The sequence below is a fragment of the Pteropus medius genome, unplaced genomic scaffold (assembly GCF_902729225.1).
Source record: "Pteropus medius unplaced genomic scaffold, Ma_sr-lr_union100, whole genome shotgun sequence".
NCBI lineage: Eukaryota > Metazoa > Chordata > Mammalia > Chiroptera > Pteropodidae > Pteropus > Pteropus medius.
Genome location: NW_024354498.1, coordinates 5988288 through 6007170, shown reverse-complemented (window position 1 = coordinate 6007170; position 18883 = coordinate 5988288). Strand labels below are relative to the sequence as shown.

The 18883-nt window shown below is 41.9% G+C and overlaps 2 protein-coding genes across 2 annotated transcripts in view; one reads left to right on the top strand and one right to left on the bottom strand.

The window, feature by feature from the left end:
• CTPS2 (CTP synthase 2) overlaps positions 1-18883 on the bottom strand; it is an 84853-nt gene that overhangs the window by 37722 nt on the left and 28248 nt on the right. The window lies entirely within an intron of this gene.
• Positions 6788-10623, top strand: S100G (S100 calcium binding protein G). Its single transcript, XM_039852254.1, has 3 exons — positions 6788-6901; positions 7413-7556; positions 10357-10623. The coding sequence occupies exons 1-3, from the start codon at positions 6836-6838 to the stop codon at positions 10459-10461; spliced, it is 315 nt and encodes a 104-aa protein (XP_039708188.1). The 5' UTR covers positions 6788-6835; the 3' UTR covers positions 10462-10623.

Below are 18883 nucleotides of genomic sequence, written 5' to 3'. Positions count from 1 at the left end.
GAGGCCACACTGCTGGCTTTGAAGATGGAGGAAGGAGCCAGGAGCAGGAAGCCTCTAGAAACTGGAAAAGGCAAAGACACAGCCTCATCCCTAGAGCCTGCAGAAGGAAAGCAGCCCCGCCGACCCGCTTCATATTTCTGAGCTCCAGGACCATAATAAATCTGTGTCGTTTTAAGCCACTAAGTTCATGATGACTTGTTACGGCAGCGATAGGAAACGAATATAGTCCTTTACCGTACATGAAACTTTAACCTGCCCCAGCCGTCTGTGTTCGCGCCTCCTCTCATAAACTAGCGTGGCCTCATCGTCTCCACCAGAGTTCAGCACAGTCTCAAGTTCTGACCAAAGGCTCCATAACGAAATCTCCCTGGATTTTTATCAAAAACTAACAGAGGAAACTGAGGAACCGACTGGCCGGTGGGCCTAAGAGCAGTGGAGAGGTCTCTGAGACGCCGTAGATTGTCCCGAGCTGCGGGCAGGCAGGAGGGACAGAGGCGCCGCAGTGCCCAAACCCGCCTCCCACCTGGTACAGGGCTGTGCTTACCTTTCTGGCCTCTCGAGCTGAGGCATCGCAGAGCAGCGCGACAATGGAGTCTATGATGCTGAACGCGCTGAGAAGTCCTAGAAATCATATCTATATTTTCCAATCTTTTAAACTGGTTTTATCTACCAGTAAAAGAAGGGACTATGTTATTTCCATCAGGAAAGAACGTCCTTATACCTTCGGGCGTGACCATAACACTCCTGTCTAAGCCCTAGCTCTGACACCGGCCAGTTCTCCTCACAGAAGCCCCCATCCTGGGAAGGTGGCTGAGGGCACAAGCTGGGCTTGGATGGCAGTCCCAGCTCTATTCCCTAGTGATGGTAAGATGAACAGGTCCTCGGATGTGTCCGTAGACTGGACGTGACAGCAGTGTGTGTACACTGCAGGTGACGGCAGGCCCCACCTCACAGGGATGCTGACGATTTATCAGGGTAATAGGTTGGGTGTTGGGAGCAGCACACGATCCATGGTAAAAATCAGCCCTCAGTAAGCCTGGGCTCTGAGGAGAAGGCCTCTGGGAACCCAACCCCACAGGATCGCACAGGCAGGTCCCCGAGCCGGTGAGCCTCGCAGCCGAGGCAAAGGCTGGACATGACAAAGAAAGGGAGCTCTGTCACAGGGCGCAGGGAGGACAGGCAAGGGGGAGGAGGCTCCTTTAGGGGCGGTTGCATTCTAGTCAAGGTCTCTTCTAAACCTCAGGATCAAAGACGACAGGAGCCCACAGACAGCACATCATGCTATTTCTTTTGCGGAGCCTGATACTGACTCTGCCCTCTTCTCAAAGGTGCTTCTCTGGGCACTGCCTGCTGTGGACTTTGAGTTGAATATCATGGCTATGGGGGCCTACGGTGCCTGGAGCTTTTAATATTAGTTACTCTTGGCTTTCCTGGGAAAAACTGAAGTCTGTCCAAAGATCAAGCAATTGAACGGAGGTGATAAATAACTTTTGCCTCCCTTATTTTTCCATTACCAATCTCGTGCCTGTCATTATTCTCCCGTTCTCTGGTTTCAAAATGCACTCTTTGAACACACCCTGTATTTATCGCCGTCTCCATATATTTTTAGTTAATGTTTCATGTGAATATCTACTAGTGGATTTCAGGTTTCCCATTGCAGGTTTACCCTCGCACTTGAGTCCACAGATAAAGAAAAACATAAGAGACGAGAGATGTGGCTCGTGAAAGGGAGCAAGTTAAAATTTAAGAAGACCTACGGGTTGTTTTTCAAGTTGTTAGTGTTTACTACAAGCGTAAATTCTGACAAAAAGCAGCATCTTTGAGTTAATTTTATACACACACGTGTCATTATGCAATACATACAGTATAAATGTGTTTTGTATATAACATGTTATCTGTCATATAATATATAGTTATTAAAATACTAATTATATATCATGTAGTTATTAAGACCATATATAGTTATTAAAATTATTCCTTCAGTATAGAAATATAACTGCATGATGATTTTAGCTCGCAAGTGGTAATTTGAGAGAACAGATGATATAAGATGCTATTTCACCAACTGGGGGATTTGAATGTGGGCTGTGATAATGGCATTGTGGTTGCATGGGAGAACGTCCTTGTCTGTAGAAGATGCTGAGGCGTTTTAGTAGGGAAGTTTCTGGATGTCTGTAACTAATTCTCAAATGGTTGGGGGCGGGGCGGGGAAAGTCCACCCATGGAAAGAGAAAGCAAATGTGGAAATGTTAGCAATTAGCAAATCTGGGCAAAAAGTGGATTGGTGTTTATTGACTATTTTTGCAACTTTATATAGATTTTTAAAAAAAATTTTAAACGTGTTGGAGGAAAAGGATATTTCTTGTTACGATCGCTTAAAATTTTACAACTAAAACCAAAATGCCTATCTTTACTGCAAGAAGGGAGTTAATATGTAGTCACCACTGACGCATACCAAAATCAAATAATCTGTAATAAAATCAAGAATAACATATACAAGACAGCAAAGGTGCATGGAATGAGAAATGCTCGAGGTCGGCAGAAAGCTTTTAAGGAACTCTATAAGATTTCACATTTGTTCTCCAAGGTAGATAAGTCCCTAGCATTTTAGAACTAGAAAGCATCAGAGAGAAATATAGTCCAATAGTTCAATCCTCAATTTGTATATAATATAATGAAGGGTCAGAGAAAATTATACAAGTGTGGAAGTGAACAGTATTTAAAAGCTGTAAGTGCTTTTAAAGTGGATCTGGAACCCCTTCTTGTGAGTTATAATTGGTATTAGATCAATGTCCCCTGGAAATGTCCCAGTTCTTTCATGGAACTCTTTCCAATAGAAATAAATTTAGTCTCTAATTTTAAATCCTGGCAGTTTCAAGCGTGAAGTATTCTCAATTGAATTAAAGCAAGTCGAGTGTTTTCACAAGTTTTTAGAATGATCAACAAAATCTATTTGGTAAGAAAGAGAGTGATAAGAAATAAAAGGCAGATGTGGAAACAACAAATAATAAAAAAAAAGTTGAAAAATGACCATGCTGCTTGGTAGTCTTGCTTTGCCGAATAAAATTATAAATCACTGTGCATCTTCTCCCCACTTCTTAAACCCCAAAAGCATCAGAGCAGGTGAGCGCCATACAAAACCACCTGGGCTAACTTCTTGTTTATCCTGGAATCTAGCTTCTGCTTTTTGCTTTCTGGGCTTGATTCAGGAACGGTTTAGAGGTTTTTTTTGTGAAAAGGTCTTGCTTGTCTGTTCGTTGTTGTTTGTGAGTACCCGATTTGGCATGGCAGCCTGATTTCTTCAGGATCAGGTTATCCTTTGAAATAAGCTGGCTTTTGTCCAATTCATTTAGACCAGGGGTTATTTTTGGAACGGGGGTTATTTTTACTGAAATTAGTCAGCTTTTGGTTGAGTAATAAACCAGACTGTCTCATTGAAAAAGCGCCTGTCAGTCTACATACATGTAACCAGGCTCTCAGAGATGGTCATTTCCTAGAATTGGCTTTTTAAGCCTTCGGCCTGATCCTTCTGTGATCAGACTGTTCTAGAGGGAGGCTGGCTGCTTTCGATCTTGCAGATTGCTTGAAACGTTGTAGGTTACTTTGGGCCCCTTACTCTAGAGAAGTCTCTGAAAAAATGGGATCTTAGTTATTTAATATGTTAAGACCATCCGTCCTCCAGGGACTCTGGCACTTTTCACGCACATGTTTAACTAAATAGACAGATGTGACCAAAAGAAATTAATAAAATCAGTGGCCACCGTGGGGGACTTTTGAGGTTCTCAAATTCATTTTCTTAAAACCAAATTGGACAATAAAATTGGCGAAGCTGAACGGAATGCCCATTTTGAATGCAATCTTGAGGCTTCCAAATGGGACCAAGATTCTGAAGTTGCCTCTTTGCAAAATAAAGATTTAGAATTAACAGAGGTTACTGAACTTTTAAAGAGAGAAAAAGCGGCTTCCCACATGTCCTTCCCCTCTACTCCATTCTCTCGGGAATTCTAGGACTACTTTGCCTCAGCTTTCTCCGGCATCCTCAAGCTCTTTTTCTCCAATTCCTTTGTTTCAAGATTCACCTCTGATGCCATCTTGCCTTCCACTACCTGCTTCCTTACCTCATTCGCCTCTGGTGTCATCTTCCCTGGAATTCTTTCCCATTCCTTCCTCCCCTGCACTTATCAGTACTTTTCAATTTAAAGTTAAGCTCTGGGGACCCTAACAGATCTCAAGTTTCATACATTCCCTGGACTAAAACTGAGCGGGGAATTCCTTAAGGGAACTGAAGATTCTCACAAGTTTGCTGAGGAATTTGATATCGTTATTCAGACCTACCAGCCTGGGTTTTCTAATTTATATCAGCTACTTCCTGCGTCGGTTGGTGAAGGCCAGGCTCGATATTGGATGAGAATTGCCCAATGGGAACATCCTGAAAGGGATTTAGAAAAACAAGCCTCTAATTCTGGGAGAAGAAACTACAGAGCCTGCTAGAGAACTATACCGAGCAATTAATTCCTAAGGACTTTCCCAAAGCCTGTTGGTTGGAGCAAAATGCAGATTTGCTCACAAAAGTCTGATGGAATCTGTTCATGATGGTTGTAATAGACTTCAGGTCGTTTTTAAGTTAAAATTCTGATCTTCCTTCAGAATGTTGATGCCACTTGGATGACTTTTAATTCTTTGTTTGTTAATGGGTTAAACAGAGACCTTTCCCTCCTACTTAAGAGAACCAGGATGGAATGGGAGACCACGTCCAGCCTAGATGTGGTTAATTTGGTCAATCAGCTCGCCCATACTCTAGATGAGCCACCTTGAAGTAAGACTGCCAAGACTTTTGATTTTCAGCATTGGCAAATAAAAGCCCCAAGACGAAACCAAAAGACTCCAAGTTTCTGCCACTTTTCCAAAGAGCCGGGACATTGGAAAAGGGAATGTCACAAGTTTAGGGCTTCAGGTGTTGTCAGCCTCGTAATCGGCCTTCTAACCAGCCTTCCCAAGGTCCTCCTCACTCCGGCCATGGGTCTCCGAGGGATCGTGGGGCTTTTTTCCAACCCTCCCTCTTAATCGGCTTGGAGAAACTTTTCTTCCAACCAGTAATGAATCTCTCTCTTATGACAAAACCTCTTTATGTTTTACTAAAGAATGACAGTCCTGACCCAATTCCATGGGAAGAATGGGACGAGATGGTCTTTCAAATCTTAAAGGAGAGTTTAAGGAACTCACCTGCCCTTGGACAATCCGAAGAACAGATCCCCTTTTTCCTTTTTGTATGTGGAAAGGGAATGTTTTGGGGGTGCTCACCCTAAATCAACTGAACCTGGTGACTCGGGGATACCCCTCTTGCCTTAGAGCCACTGCTGCCACTGCCCTCTTGGTTAAGGCCACAGAGGAAATTGGTGTGGGATCCCCTCTAACCATCGTACCCCATGCACTAGAAGCTCTCCTGAATTCTCACCACATCTAGCGCCTTTCAGTCAGTCGCCTTACTTCCCATGAAATTTTTTTGTGAACTGCTCCTCGCATGACTCTTTCTCATTGTGATAACCTTCATCCAGTTACTCTTGTCCCTTCTGAGACCGACAAAGTCCCATCATGACTGCTTGGCACTGACGGATCACCTCCTGACCCCTTATCATGATCTGCAGGTGACTCCTCTGGGTAAAGATGATTTCCATGGTTCATAGATTTTAAAAATGAAAATGGAAAGTACTACGCTGGTCACACAATTACAACCCCTTCTGAAGTCCTTGAGGCATTTTTACCTTTGACTACTTTAGCACAGCAGGCTGAATTATACGCTTTCACTCAGGCTTGTATTTTAGCCAAGGGCAAAACCGCCAGCATTTACACAGTGATATGCTTTTCAAGTAGCTCAAGACTTTGGAATGTTGTGGAAACAATGTAGCTTCCTTACTTCCAGTGGAAATAAAATATAAAATGTTCAGAAATTATTGGGTGCTATACTTTTACCTGCTGCGTTAGCTAATAGTAAGATCCCAGAGCATTCTACACTTGAGTCCCTAGAAGCTACGGAAAATCACCTTAAAGCAAGCAGCAGCACTCAGACCTCCGCACTAGTCTAAAAGGATATTTCTCCAGCTGATAATTTCGAGAAGCCAGAGAAGCCCAACAATTGGCTTCAGAATAAGAAAAACAAGATAGGAAATCTAACAATTGCTGGTTTGATAAAAGAGAAAGCTCTGGTTTGAACCAAATAACAATCCAGTGCTACTGGAGACTGTGAAGTTCCCACTCTCAACAACTGTATATACATTACACTATTTGGTCCACTGATAAAGTGATAGCATTTATGAATCAATATTGGTGGGGAAATATTAATAGGGCTGCAAAAAGTGCCTACCTTCCTTGTTCTATCTGTCCAAAGTACAACTCGGGGAAGCCTGTCTGCACGGTCCCTGGACATTTTAAATGGCCTCACAGACCATCTGAGGTTTGGCAACTGCATTTCACGCAGCTTCCCCCGCCTCGTGGATAGAAATATGTTTTAGTCACATCTGTATGTTTTCTCACCAGGCTGAAGCCTTCTCCTGTAGACGGGCTACTGCGTTTTAGCGGCTAATGGCCTGGTAGAAAAGATCATCCCACCTGGAGAACTTCTCGTGAACTCCACAGTGATTAAGGTACCCATTCCACTGGTCAGGTGCTTCAACAGGTCTGTACTGGTTGGCCAGTTTTACGACACCCTTAATTATGAGGTTCATGCAGTCTTAAGGTTAGATTTCAAAAACCATTAATAATTACCTTTAAATGGCAAATGAAAGGAAAATTGCAACATCAGGGTGGTGTGTCTGTCTGTACAGACTATAAAAGTCGTATGATCCTGCTCAGCCCTCCACACTCCTGTCTGATTCTTCCAGCTGCCTCGCTGTTCAGCAACCAGGTAAGTGTGCTTTCACTACTACCTGAAGCTCCCTCTGCTTCCTTTCAGAATGGCGTGAAAGCTAATGGTCTGGAGAGAAAATGAGTTTGTGACATCTACAGGTATTCCCAGTAATTTAGAGGCTAGAAGCTATGGTCAGGTTCTGTAAGACCGCAGCCTACAGAATACAGACCAGGTACATTAAAAGTGAAGAATGTCATTATTATTAATAATTTAAACGTTTGGCTCCAGGGAATATATCCTAACAGATGTACTCTAAGAACAGATATTTAACATACTGTCTAAGGTGATTATTTTTAAAACACACTGGTAGTCACTGGTGCTGTTCCCACATTTCCCATTCCCTCTCTTCTCCTCCACTTTTCCTTCTTCCCCCTTTTGCCCCGCCTTTTCTTTACTGTCCCCACCTATGCCAAGGAAACAGCCCAACGGCACCAAACTCCTGCTGGCAATCGTCGTATAAAACTCTACTTCAGCTTTTTGGCAAGCTCATTTCTTTCCCAATTTACAGGACACCAAAATGAGTGAAAAAATGTCTCCTAAAGAACTAAAGAGCATTTTTGAAAAATACGCAGCCAGAGAAGGTGATCCAAACCAGCTGTCAAAGGAGGAGCTGATGCTACTGGTTCAGAATGAATTCCCCAGTTTACTGAAAGTGAGTGACAACTGCAGAGCCGACCTGGCTTCTGACGCTGGGAAGGGAGGGGAGTGGAGAGGAAAGGTCACGGGAAGAGGCTGAGGTCCATGATACTGGTCAGCGCTCCATCTGGGGCAGATCTCACAGCAGCCAAGGTACAGGTGTCCCTTGAGGGAGGGCTTGAACATGTGGTTTCTGCCCCTGGCGGCAGGCCACATTTCAGATGGCAAGCTCCTAGAAAGCAGGGGCCAAGCCTCCTATCCCCCACAGCCTTAGCACAGGACTCTGATGAGCAGCCATAGGAAATGGAAGCAGAGATGGCACTTTTACGAAGCCAGCCCTGGAAGACCACAGGTCGCCGCCACGCAAACACACTAAGGGTTTCAGCCTGGATTTGGCGTAGTGTCAGGCTCTAGGAAAACAAAGAGGCTGCTAAAGTAATATTAGTTGGCCTTGGACGTGCTTCATTGTTACTGGTAGGCTCTCTCAACAAGACCGATGCTTACTTGGCAGTCTGTTAAAAAGACTGGCTTCCTGCTGACAAATTGCCCTCTGTTGAAACGAATTTATATTTCAAACGCATTTAATTTTCTGTTAATTTGTGTCGAGCAATAAATTTGTTGAGCAATAAATTACTGAGGCAACCATGCGTTTCTCAACAACTTTCAGGAAATGATAAAATTTCTTTAGCCATAAAGAACCAACGGAGAGTTGTCAGAATCAAAATGCGTCCAGAGGCAGTAAGGACTAGGGAAAGGGGATTCTCTGTGTCCAATACACTTTCTTTCCTTTGCAACTAAACGGGATCTTCAAAATGGAAGGACTGTAATTGTGATATTCAACTTAGTCACATTTTAGCTATAACTGCAGAAGAAAGCATTTGCTTCCCAGATTTTAAAGAGAAATGTCCTTTCTGTCAATATGATAGTAAAGAGGTTTCTAGTTTTAGTTGTTGAGAAGGTTTCTGTTGTTAATACTAAAAAGAAAAGCAGCTAAAATCAATGACCGATATCTTCTCATTTTCTTAAGGTTAAAATAGAAAATAACTTTAAAAAACAGTTCAAGGCAGTAGCAGAAAAAGAGACTTTAATTAAAATTAAAACAAAGGTTTTTGAGGAAAATTTTAAGAACTCAATTTTTCCAAAAGGCAGAAAAATAGTAATAGAAAAGAATAATAAAAGGAATATAATAATAAAAGAAAGAAAAATAATAATCTGACAGGAGAGCCTAGGCAATCAAACAAGTTGTTTTAAAAGTTAGGACTGGTGAAGTTTTCTAAATTTTTCTGTATTTTATGTATTTCTTATAAAAAGTACATATGACTTCCGAAATTTGGATAGAGGTAGGAAGACCAATGGTATGTTTTGAAACATCTATTCACCAAGTCACGTACCTATTTCCCTAAGGATTACACTGTTTACTTCATCACCTTGTATGGTTTAGAATGTAGTAAATGCTTCAGGAGAACAGCATTTGGTAATAACTAACTTATTACCAAGTTAGGTGCTGAATAATTAACTTACAGTTTGGTCTTGTGATGATAGCAAAGTACCAAGTGTGCTTGTAGGAATCGTAAGGGTTAAAACATATGTTGCTATAGAGATCTGTTACATAATAGTGAGAACGTAGTTAACACTACTGAACTGTATACTTAAAAATAGTTAAGCTGGTAAATGTTACGTTTTTTACAATTAAAAAAGTGTTTTGACGTAGGCGTATAAGCCAAACTGTTATTTCAAGAGGTTTCCTAGGTACCATTTTGCCACAGAGAGACTCCTACCTGAAAGCCTGAGCTGTAATGCCTTTAAGATTTGAGTTTCTGTACTGGATTTAAGATCTAATATTAAGTCTGCTTAAGACGCTCCAGAAGTATCAGTAGTCAAAAGGGAGCCAAGCTACACATGAGCTCGTGGAACGTGTCAAGCAAGGGGTCCCAAGCATGGCTGGGCCTGGACCAGCAACATCAACATCGCCTAGGAACAGAATACAGAATCTCAGGCCCCCGCCAGGTGAAATGAGAAACTCTGGGAGTGAGACCGTCGATCTGTATTTACTAAGGCCAGCAAGCCTATCTGATGATTCCAAAGTGTGAGAACCACTGATCCAAAGTCAGCCTGCACAGCACAGCGGTGGGCTGCAGCGCAGGGTTTGGGAAAAACTAGGTGGTTGCTAGTTAGGGGTTGGGCTCTAGAGTCAATGCTTGAACCTCAAGCCCTCTACATACTAGCTGTGAGTAAGCCAGATGCTGTCTCAGACCCTCAGTTTCCTCATCTGTAAAGTGGATCTCCCCCACAGGGTGGTTGAGAGGACTGCACAAGCTACAGAGAGCCCATGGCACAGTGCCGGCCGGCGGCAAGCTATGTGTGCCGACTGGGTTATGTGCCGGCCCAGACGTGGAGTTGGACACAAAACCAGCTCCCAGGGCACCTTGGGGCAGGGATCCTCGACTGTCTGTGGGCCACGGGCCATCCAGTGAAGCCGTCGAACTCCCTCTCAAAAGAATGTTTTTAGAGGCATAAAGGAAAATACATTAAGATTACGTAAAAAACTAATTATACATATTAAAAATACACATTATCAATGTTAAAATAATAAATGCGTGATATAGAAAGTAAAAAGGGTAGCTTGTTCTGTGACATGGAGCAATACTACAGCTGAAGTTGGTTTTTCTACCTCTAACTATCAATGGCATGCAATCGACAATTCAGTTGCCTTCTTGAAACAGACACAGTGCCTCTAATTTCGGAGAATGCGTAGCAGTACATAACTGATTAGTTTTCTCTCCTCTCCCCATCCCATCCTTTGTGTCTACCACCAGGGTCCAAGCGCCATAGAGGACCTCTTTAAAGAACTGGACAAGAATGGAGACGGAGAAGTTAGTTTCGAAGAATTCCAGGTGGTACTGAAAAAGATATCCCAGTGAAAGAAAAAACAAAATGATACCATTCTGATCACCAACAGAAGAGCACCTGAGATGCAGCCCTATTCTACACTGGATCCTCAATGTCTCCTTTTAAATCTTTTCAATTATAATGATCTCACAGTGATATCCAATTATTGCTAATAAAGAAATTCTTAAGACATGCCTCACCTTGTCAATTACTGACCCCCATAGGTTGATAGACTTGAAAGTAACCTTAGTCTGAATGCATCTAATTTTATCGAATAATAATAAAATAAGGTCCAGAATAGTTCCACGATCTTGACAAAAATGGTGTCAGAGACCTGGAAAGAATTCGAACGTGCCAAACCAAGTCCCTCACTCCACGATTCCGCCAGAATAACCCTGTCCTTGCTCTCCCTCCCTGACCACTTCACGCTCACATCATTGCCAATTTCAACTCTACTCAACAGCTAGTGAGAAACAGACTTCAAAACACAGACGCTTGTCTAGAAAGTCATCTCCCAACACTTGCTGTGCTTTTTGAATCAACGACCCTCTCGGGAAATAGAAGGAATATAGGACCAGGATTCAGTTCTGCTCCATCACCAAGGGGGTGGCCTTGGTTCTAGTATGTGATGTGCAAAATAAAAGGGACAGGAAGACCTAGGGGCCTCCCAGCTCTGCCACCCCGCGCTACTGGGACTCTGGGCATCTGAGAAACAAACAGCTCGCCCTCAAGTTCCCCTTGCTGAGTCTGGCTGGGACAAGTATGGGGAAGGGCAGAGGAAGTATGGGAAGGGAATTTAACGAAAAGGAAAAGAAAACTGAGTTCTAACCCTTCCATCAAGAAACAAAGGAAACTTTTATACACAGTGAGGGAATATTTAAATAAAATTTAGATCATTCTAATTCAACACAAGCGCATTCTCATGGCATCAAAAGCCTTAAACATTTCTAATGACTAATTATATTCCACTGTATGGATACCCCATAGTAGTCTTAACTATTTCCCCATTGTGGGGCATTCAGATTATTGCCATTTCTGATTCTTCTAAATAATGTCATAATGAGTACCTGTTCATATCTCTGTCAACACATCAGATTTCCCTAGGAGAGTTTCTGGGAAGTAAATGTCTGAGTCAGAGGGTATGAATATTTTTATGGTTTGCAAAACAGACCACCTAATTGATTTTCCAAAAGGTTGTACTGATTCATATTTCTACGAACAGGCGAGAGAATGCCAGCTTCACTCCCCAGACAGCACTCGTCAGTCTCATTTTAACTTCAGCAGGTCGCATTAGTGCACATCTGTTATTTGTTTCTGGTTTTAATAGGAATCTTCTACTATTTCTCCAATGAGTTTACTGTTGGATATTGGTTTATAAAAGACATTCTTTCTTCTGTGTAAGAAGTACTCTTCTTTTCCTAGTTTGTTACGAGATTGTGAGCACCAGGGTGTGTAGATACTATAGACAGCAGATCGAGCATCTGTGGTGATGTGAGGGTTCTCTCTTTTGTTTGATCAATATGATGCGTTAATCGATTTAATTCCCGAGACACACTACCCAGTCGTGACCAATTAATCTTTAATGCTTTTAAATTACACACTCTAATATTTTACTTACGATTTTCACATCTTTATTAATAAGCAACACTAGTCTACAGTGTGGAGTTTTGTTTTCTTGTTGCATATGCTTTGTTGAGTTCTAATATCCAGGTCATTCCGGCTTCCCATTTTAGCCTATGTTCTAATCTCAATGAGCCACTTGCAGAGCAAATAAACATTATCTCTTTCAACTCCGACATATACAAAGTACCTACTATGGGCAAAGCATTACACAAGATGCCTTAAGAGATACCCCTTTCCAGGCCTCTGAGATCCTAAGTCAGTAAGTCTGGGATCAGGCCAGGGAAAGGCTTAATTGAGGAAATAGTATTCAAGTGGGATTTGTAGGAAGAGCCTTGAGGGGAACCTGCAGGGAGGGGGTAGCAAAGGGCATTCAAAAGGAGGGAAAATACCACTCCCAGTAAACACATCATGTCCAAGTGCAAGGCAGTTCAGGGAACGTACGCACCGTATCTTCGGCGTAAAGCCAGCTATGAGGAATAAAGAGGGCTCACTGGCTTCAGACCATGAAAGTCCCTGGTTGCCATGTTAAACGAAGGTCAGAAAGGGAGCAGGAAGGTAGGAAGGTGTAGGAGTCACAGAGTGACATGAACGTGCTTTAGGAAGATGAGGCGGCACCAACAAAGAGTCTGCAGTGGGGAGGAGGGGAGGCGGTCGCGGAGTGGAGGCCAGGGCTAGGCAGGAGGCCTCTAAGGCAAACTGCGTAAGCTGGGAAGGCCTCAAGGGAACAATGGTGACGCACGGGAAACGCATTGGAGAAATACCCCTCTTCCTGGCTGACTTGGACAAATCAGTGTTTGAGGGTTAACCCTCAGGAAGGGTGAAAACATAGGGAGCGTTGTTTGTGGTGTCTGCATGTGCATGGTGTGTGCGTGTCTGTCTATTTCATCGCCCTTGGCCTGGCTTCCAACATGGATCTCCTCTCCCATATCCAACAGGATCCGTCTGAATTTCCTCTTGAATCAACAGTACCAGCATCTTGTCAGCCACAGAATTGCAATCCTCGGTAGACTGTAGGCTCCACCAGGACTAGCATTTTTATCCATTCTTTCACCGACGCATCCTCAAGTCTAGATCCGGGCCTGGCACATGGCAGAGGCTCAAGAGCTATTTCCTGAATGAAAAATTCTTAACTATCCAGTCACTAAATCTTGTTGATTCATTCCATAAAGTTGATCTGCCACCCGGACCCTTAGATCACAGACCAAGGCTGCCGTAATGCTCAACCACACGCCTTGCCTGGACTCTTTTCTCCCCTCTCAGCCCTCTATCTCCCGTGCCAGTTGAATCTCCCTAAAGTACCCATTCTATTGGAAAGCCTTCGGTAACAAGTACGATATTAGCATAACATGTCACAGTTGGCAGGGGTTATCTGACTGGTTCCCTATCGTCTTCAGGATTAATTTTGACGCTGACACTCCAGGGCCTCCAAAATCCACACTAACCTCCTTTATTTCCCTTCGCTTCCCTGTAGGGCCATGTGCTTCAGCCAAGCTACTCTGTATTCTATGACCAAATATTGGACATTCCAGCCTAGCACACGCCTCCCCTTCTTTCTATCGTCTCGAAGCCTTTGACGATCTTCCCTTCTTACTCTAAGCCACAGAACTTTTTCCCAACGGAATTCTTATCTAAGGTCTACCTGTGCTATGTGATACCCCCGACCACTAGATCAGGTGGCTACTGACATTTAAATTAATGAAGATAAAATAAAATTTAAAATTCAGTTCCTCAGCCACACTAACTACATTTCAAGTGCTCCGTAGCCCCATGTGGCCAGCAGCTACCATAGTGGATGGCACAGTTACAGACTAGTTGACAGCGCTGGGAGCATTAATGACGGCATACTCGCGTACTGCCCATATACTTGGTTCCATGTTTCACTGGTCTATGCTTCGCATCACCAACTAAACTGAAATACACTGTTTAGGACTGCACTTAAGTGGACAAGCTCCAAACATACAGTGACTGTTTTCTTTTTAATAATTTCTTTCCGTTAGCATCCAGTTATTTCTAGTGCAAAACAAAAAAAATCTTTAAAGTGGTTGAAATACCTATTCTTAAGGCATTTCGCATTGAGTTCAAGGTATAAAATCTTTAAAATGCATTAGCTTTGAACTACTCATTTAGTCATTCATTGTTAAAATTATGGACTCCTCTTATGGTTCACTAATGGGGCCTTACTCCTGGCAGTGCTGTCTCTTTTCCAAAAGTAGACCTGGCTGGGGGTACGGTCAGGTGGAAAAGATGCGCTATCTATTAGGCAGTGGCTATCATGCCTGGAAGAATCTTTCTTTCTCCAGACAGAAAGCAGTTACTATGGCCAACAGCCTGATACAGACTCTGAACCTATCATCCTTACCAAGACAGGATTAAATGGCTATTAGGCTCCCAGACTAGTCCATAAAAGGCTATTTTACTCGTATAGCTGTCCTTGACAGCTGCTTTTATGGGATAAATGTTCTTTAGCCCCACTAAGCTCCAAATGACTTTTGTAAGGTCATTTTGTTAGTTGGGAGATGTTCACTACGATGTTCCAAATGCAAAGCAGTCTACAAAGTAATAAATGTTGCCTAAAAAATTACTCTACGTGGCCATCTGGCTTTTTTTTAACACCTCTTAATTTGCTTTCCATGTAAAATTGTTGAAAAATAACATGGAAGAAGAAAATATTTCAAACAGGGCTTCAACTAAAGGTAGGAAAATGTTATGCATTAATATGCTTAATGAATAACACAAATTACTCTTCACCTGAACTGACTTTCAATTATTTGTGACTATTTCACAAATCTAGTGTGTCAGATGTAAAATTAATTTTAACTTTGAAAAAGGTATAAAAGAAGTCACATCTATGATAAATAACTAAAGATGAAATACTATCAAATATCTCAATTTCAAATTTTCATTAAAATGCTTCAAATTTCTCACTTTTTCTTACCTATACCACCATCCGAGTGTGCATGTGTGTGAAGATGGAACACAGGTTCTGTTTTCAGGATGCTATATCTTATGTAAACTCAGATTTTTTAAGTTACTGTTTTCAATAAACGGAAAAGAAACGCTAAAAATTAAGCATATCCAATGCCATGTCACTCCAACCCTCAGAGAGGCAAATATTAAAAGCTGAAAATACCAAGTGTTGGCAAAGATAGGAGAAATTGGAGCCTCAAACTTTGCTGGTGGGAGTATAAATATTATAACCGCTTTGGAGAGTGATTTGGTATAACTAGAAGTTAACAGAAGAACACACCCTTCGACAAAGTCATTCCTCTAAGACTATATTTTAGATTGGAACCATTTGCACGTACGTACGTGGATACCCATATAGGAATATTCATTGCAGCATCGTTTGTCAAAACAAAATTTGGAAGCAATTTAAGTATCCGTTAATGGAAAAATGGAAAGACAAATTAAGGCATTGCATAAAATGTAATATTATTAAAATTAAAATTTTAAAAATTAAGCATATCCACATACCTAAACAGTGGATGGAGATCCTTTTCCTACATGAGTCTCAAAAGCCAAAGATATTCTAAATATAAAGTCCACAATGCCATGAACTATCCTCCACTTGAACTGGAGAGGTCTAAAGCCAAATTCAAGGTCAAGGGTGTCAGCAGCAACCATGTGATTGACATAGAGCCAGAATGCAAGTCAGCTACAGCTGTGTTCCTTGTAAGCATCCTCTAGAAGGCAGGTAAAGCTACTTTGAAGCAGGCCAAAGAATCAGACTTGCTGCAGAGCCCTAAATTCCTGCAAAATCTCAGAGTCTTCTATTTCACCTTGTGGATTAAGCACAGAAATGACACAATAAATTAAATTTTACTCACTCTCTCCTGGTACTCTCAGACTCAGAGTCTACTTTCACTCTTAGAGAAAAATCTATTTCTCCTTTTATGTGTATAAGAGACACCTCCAGTTAGATATGTCTTGGATGCCAGTGTCTCTACCGATTTCATGTGCAACGGTGAGACTAATTATGCATGCCAAAGGTGGGCCATGATGGCCCATGCAGGGGATCAGAATTTAACACCCTCAAATATGTCTCTTTGACATAAGAATTACTTTGAGCTGATTATTTTTAAGAAATAGCAGAGAAGCTCTGAAAACCAAGAAGTTACCCTTTTTCTAAGAGACATTTACACTTCTAAGGGAAATCTCCATTTGTAAGGGTGTCTCCCTCTCTGTACCAGGAAGAGGACTGACGGTTAAGTCTCTAGAACCGCTCATCAATGGAGAAGGCAAGATCTTAATCGGCATAACGATCTGTCCCTTGTTTTCTTCTTTTCCCGATAACCTCTCATAACTGACTCTCCTAACCTGCTCCCCCTAAAACAACTTCTTTTGTCTTTAGCTGGAGATGGTGTTTAAGTTGCTGGCCTGGGCCGTTTAGGGGAGTTACTCAGTTTTCGTCTCTCCCATACACACAGGAGGGATCCATGTTATTAAACTGCTGCTTGTTTTTCTCCTGCTAATCTGTCTTTGATTACAAAGGGGGGTGGTCTCACCCAGGAACCTAGAAAAGTAGAAGAAAAATGATTTTTCATCTCCCATACCCATGAAACAGATTTTGGCAGCAAATATACCCTAAAGGAGGCTGCTGGTTTCCAAATTATTTACTTTTTTAGCTAGCAGGGCCAGAATAGCCATTACTCGCTGTAAGTCATTGTTATTTGCTCAAGTTTAAGTGATTCCCCAGGCTTCCTGGTGTTTGCTGCCTGGTGATTCTATTACCTTGGTCTTTTTCTTTAATAAGACTTCTCACCATCATCGCAAATGCTGGCTCTTAAGGCTATTTTTCTCTGACAAACTGATTGCGGGCCATAACGATGTTCAGTAGCAATTAGGTTTTATTGTTCTCTTCTCACTTATGGGTATAGACGTTTTCAAAATGTAAAACGCACATATCCTCTGACTTAGCAATTCCCCTTCTAGGAATTCATCCGAGTGTGGAGGTGTGGGTACAAAGACATACGTAAATGGCTACTAATCTGCAGCATGATTTAAAGTAGCAAAAGAATGGACATAACCTAAATATTCGTCAGTATGAGACGGATTAAACAAAAATGATGCAGGCAGCAGGGCAAGTTGGTGGAAGATCCCTGTGCATTGATGTGGAGCGATCAGTACAAAGAGCAAGAGGAAACAGTGTCTCAAGCGTGCTGACATATGTATTTGTTAAAAAGGAAACACATATCCACATATGTGTGTGGGTAGGTGGGTGCACATACACACACAACCAGTAAAAGGCAGTCATCAAAGAATGTTGCCAAAGCGATGTAACAGTGGCACCTACTGGTAAAATCATTTCCTATTCCAAAGTATTATCTTAAAAAAAACAAAACAAAACTCATGATTTCCCGGCACAGCCATTTCGGCCAATAGTCAGGAAATATGTTCATATTAAAGCTTCATAAGGAACTCTTCATTAGTATTAGGTCTTCTGACCATAAAACTTAGGAGTATCATCTGGCTGGGAAGTTACACTTCATTAAGGTTTGGGCTGTTAGCTGTAAAAGGAGTGAAGAGTATCTCTATATCCTTCCATGGAGTGGTCTCCAGCATATAATGTTAAGTGAAAAAAGTAGACCAAAAAAATGTACAGAGTATGCTACCATTTATCTAAGAAGAGGAGGGGGTTACAAGCAGACATACAGGCTTACTTTAAAAAATGGAAAGATAACTGATAAAAAAAAAATAAGAATTAATGGCTGCCACAAGGGAAGGGAGGGGATAGGTTGCAGGCGAGAGAAATACAAGTGGATTTCTCTAAATTAGTGGTTCTTAATGGGGGCTAGTCTGCCTGTGCTCCCAGGGGATGTGCTCCAATATCTGGAGGTGGTTTTTTAGGGTCACAATTGAGGGTTGGAAGAAATGTACTACTGACATCTAGTGGGTGGAGGCCAAGGAGGCTGCCGAACATTCTACAGTGCACAGGACAGGCCCACCACAAAGAATTACCCGGCCCACGTAGTGCAAATTATATATCTAATAAGAAACCTGTATCTAGAATATATCAAGAATATTTACAATTTAATAATAAAAAAACAAATAACCTGATTAAAAAATGTGCAAGGGATCTGAACAGCCATTTCTCCAAAGATGACATGCAAGTGGCCAGTAAGCACATAAAAAGATGCTTGACAACCTAAGCCATCAGGGAAATGCAAATCAAAGCCACAATGAGATGCAATTTTATGCCCATTAGGAAGCCTAGAATCAAAAAGACAGACGATAGTGAGTGAGAAGGATGTGGATAAATTGAAGCCCTCATATACTGCTGGAAGGAATGTAAAATGTTGCGGCCACTTTGGAAGTCAGCCCAGTAGTTACTCAAAAGGTTAAACATACAGTCAACACAGGACCCACAAGTCCACTCCTAGGTGGATATATCCCCATGAAATGAAAATATATGTTTACACAATAACTTGCACACAAAGGTTCATTGTAGCAGCACTATTCATAACAGCCAAAAAATGAAAACAATCTGAACATCCATCAATGATCGAATGGGTTAATAAAATGTAGTATGTCTATATAATGGAATATTATTCAGCAATAAAAAGAAGCAAAGTACCTGATAGATGTTACGATGTACTCAGATCTTGACAACATTATGCCAAGTGAAAAAAACCAGTCACAAAAGGTCGCATATTCTATGATTCCATGAAATGTCAGAACAGGCAAGCCCATAGAGACAGAAAACGGATTAATGATTGCCCAGAGCTGGAGCCAGGGAGGAAACTAGGAGGCTTGGGGTATCAGCTAAGGGATGGGGGGTTTCTTTCAGAGTAATGAAAACAGTTCAAAATTGATTGTGGTGATGGTTGCACA

Excerpts from the sequence above, each read along its gene's own strand:
- S100G (XM_039852254.1), top strand. The coding sequence starts at position 6,836 with ATGATCCTGCTCAGCCCTCCACACTCCTGTCTGATTCTTCCAGCTGCC. Across the intron at positions 6,902-7,412 it reads CCTCGCTGTTCAGCAACCAG|GACACCAAAATGAGTGAAAA; the intron begins GTAAGTGTGCTT and ends CCCAATTTACAG. Across the intron at positions 7,557-10,356 it reads AATTCCCCAGTTTACTGAAA|GGTCCAAGCGCCATAGAGGA; the intron begins GTGAGTGACAAC and ends GTCTACCACCAG.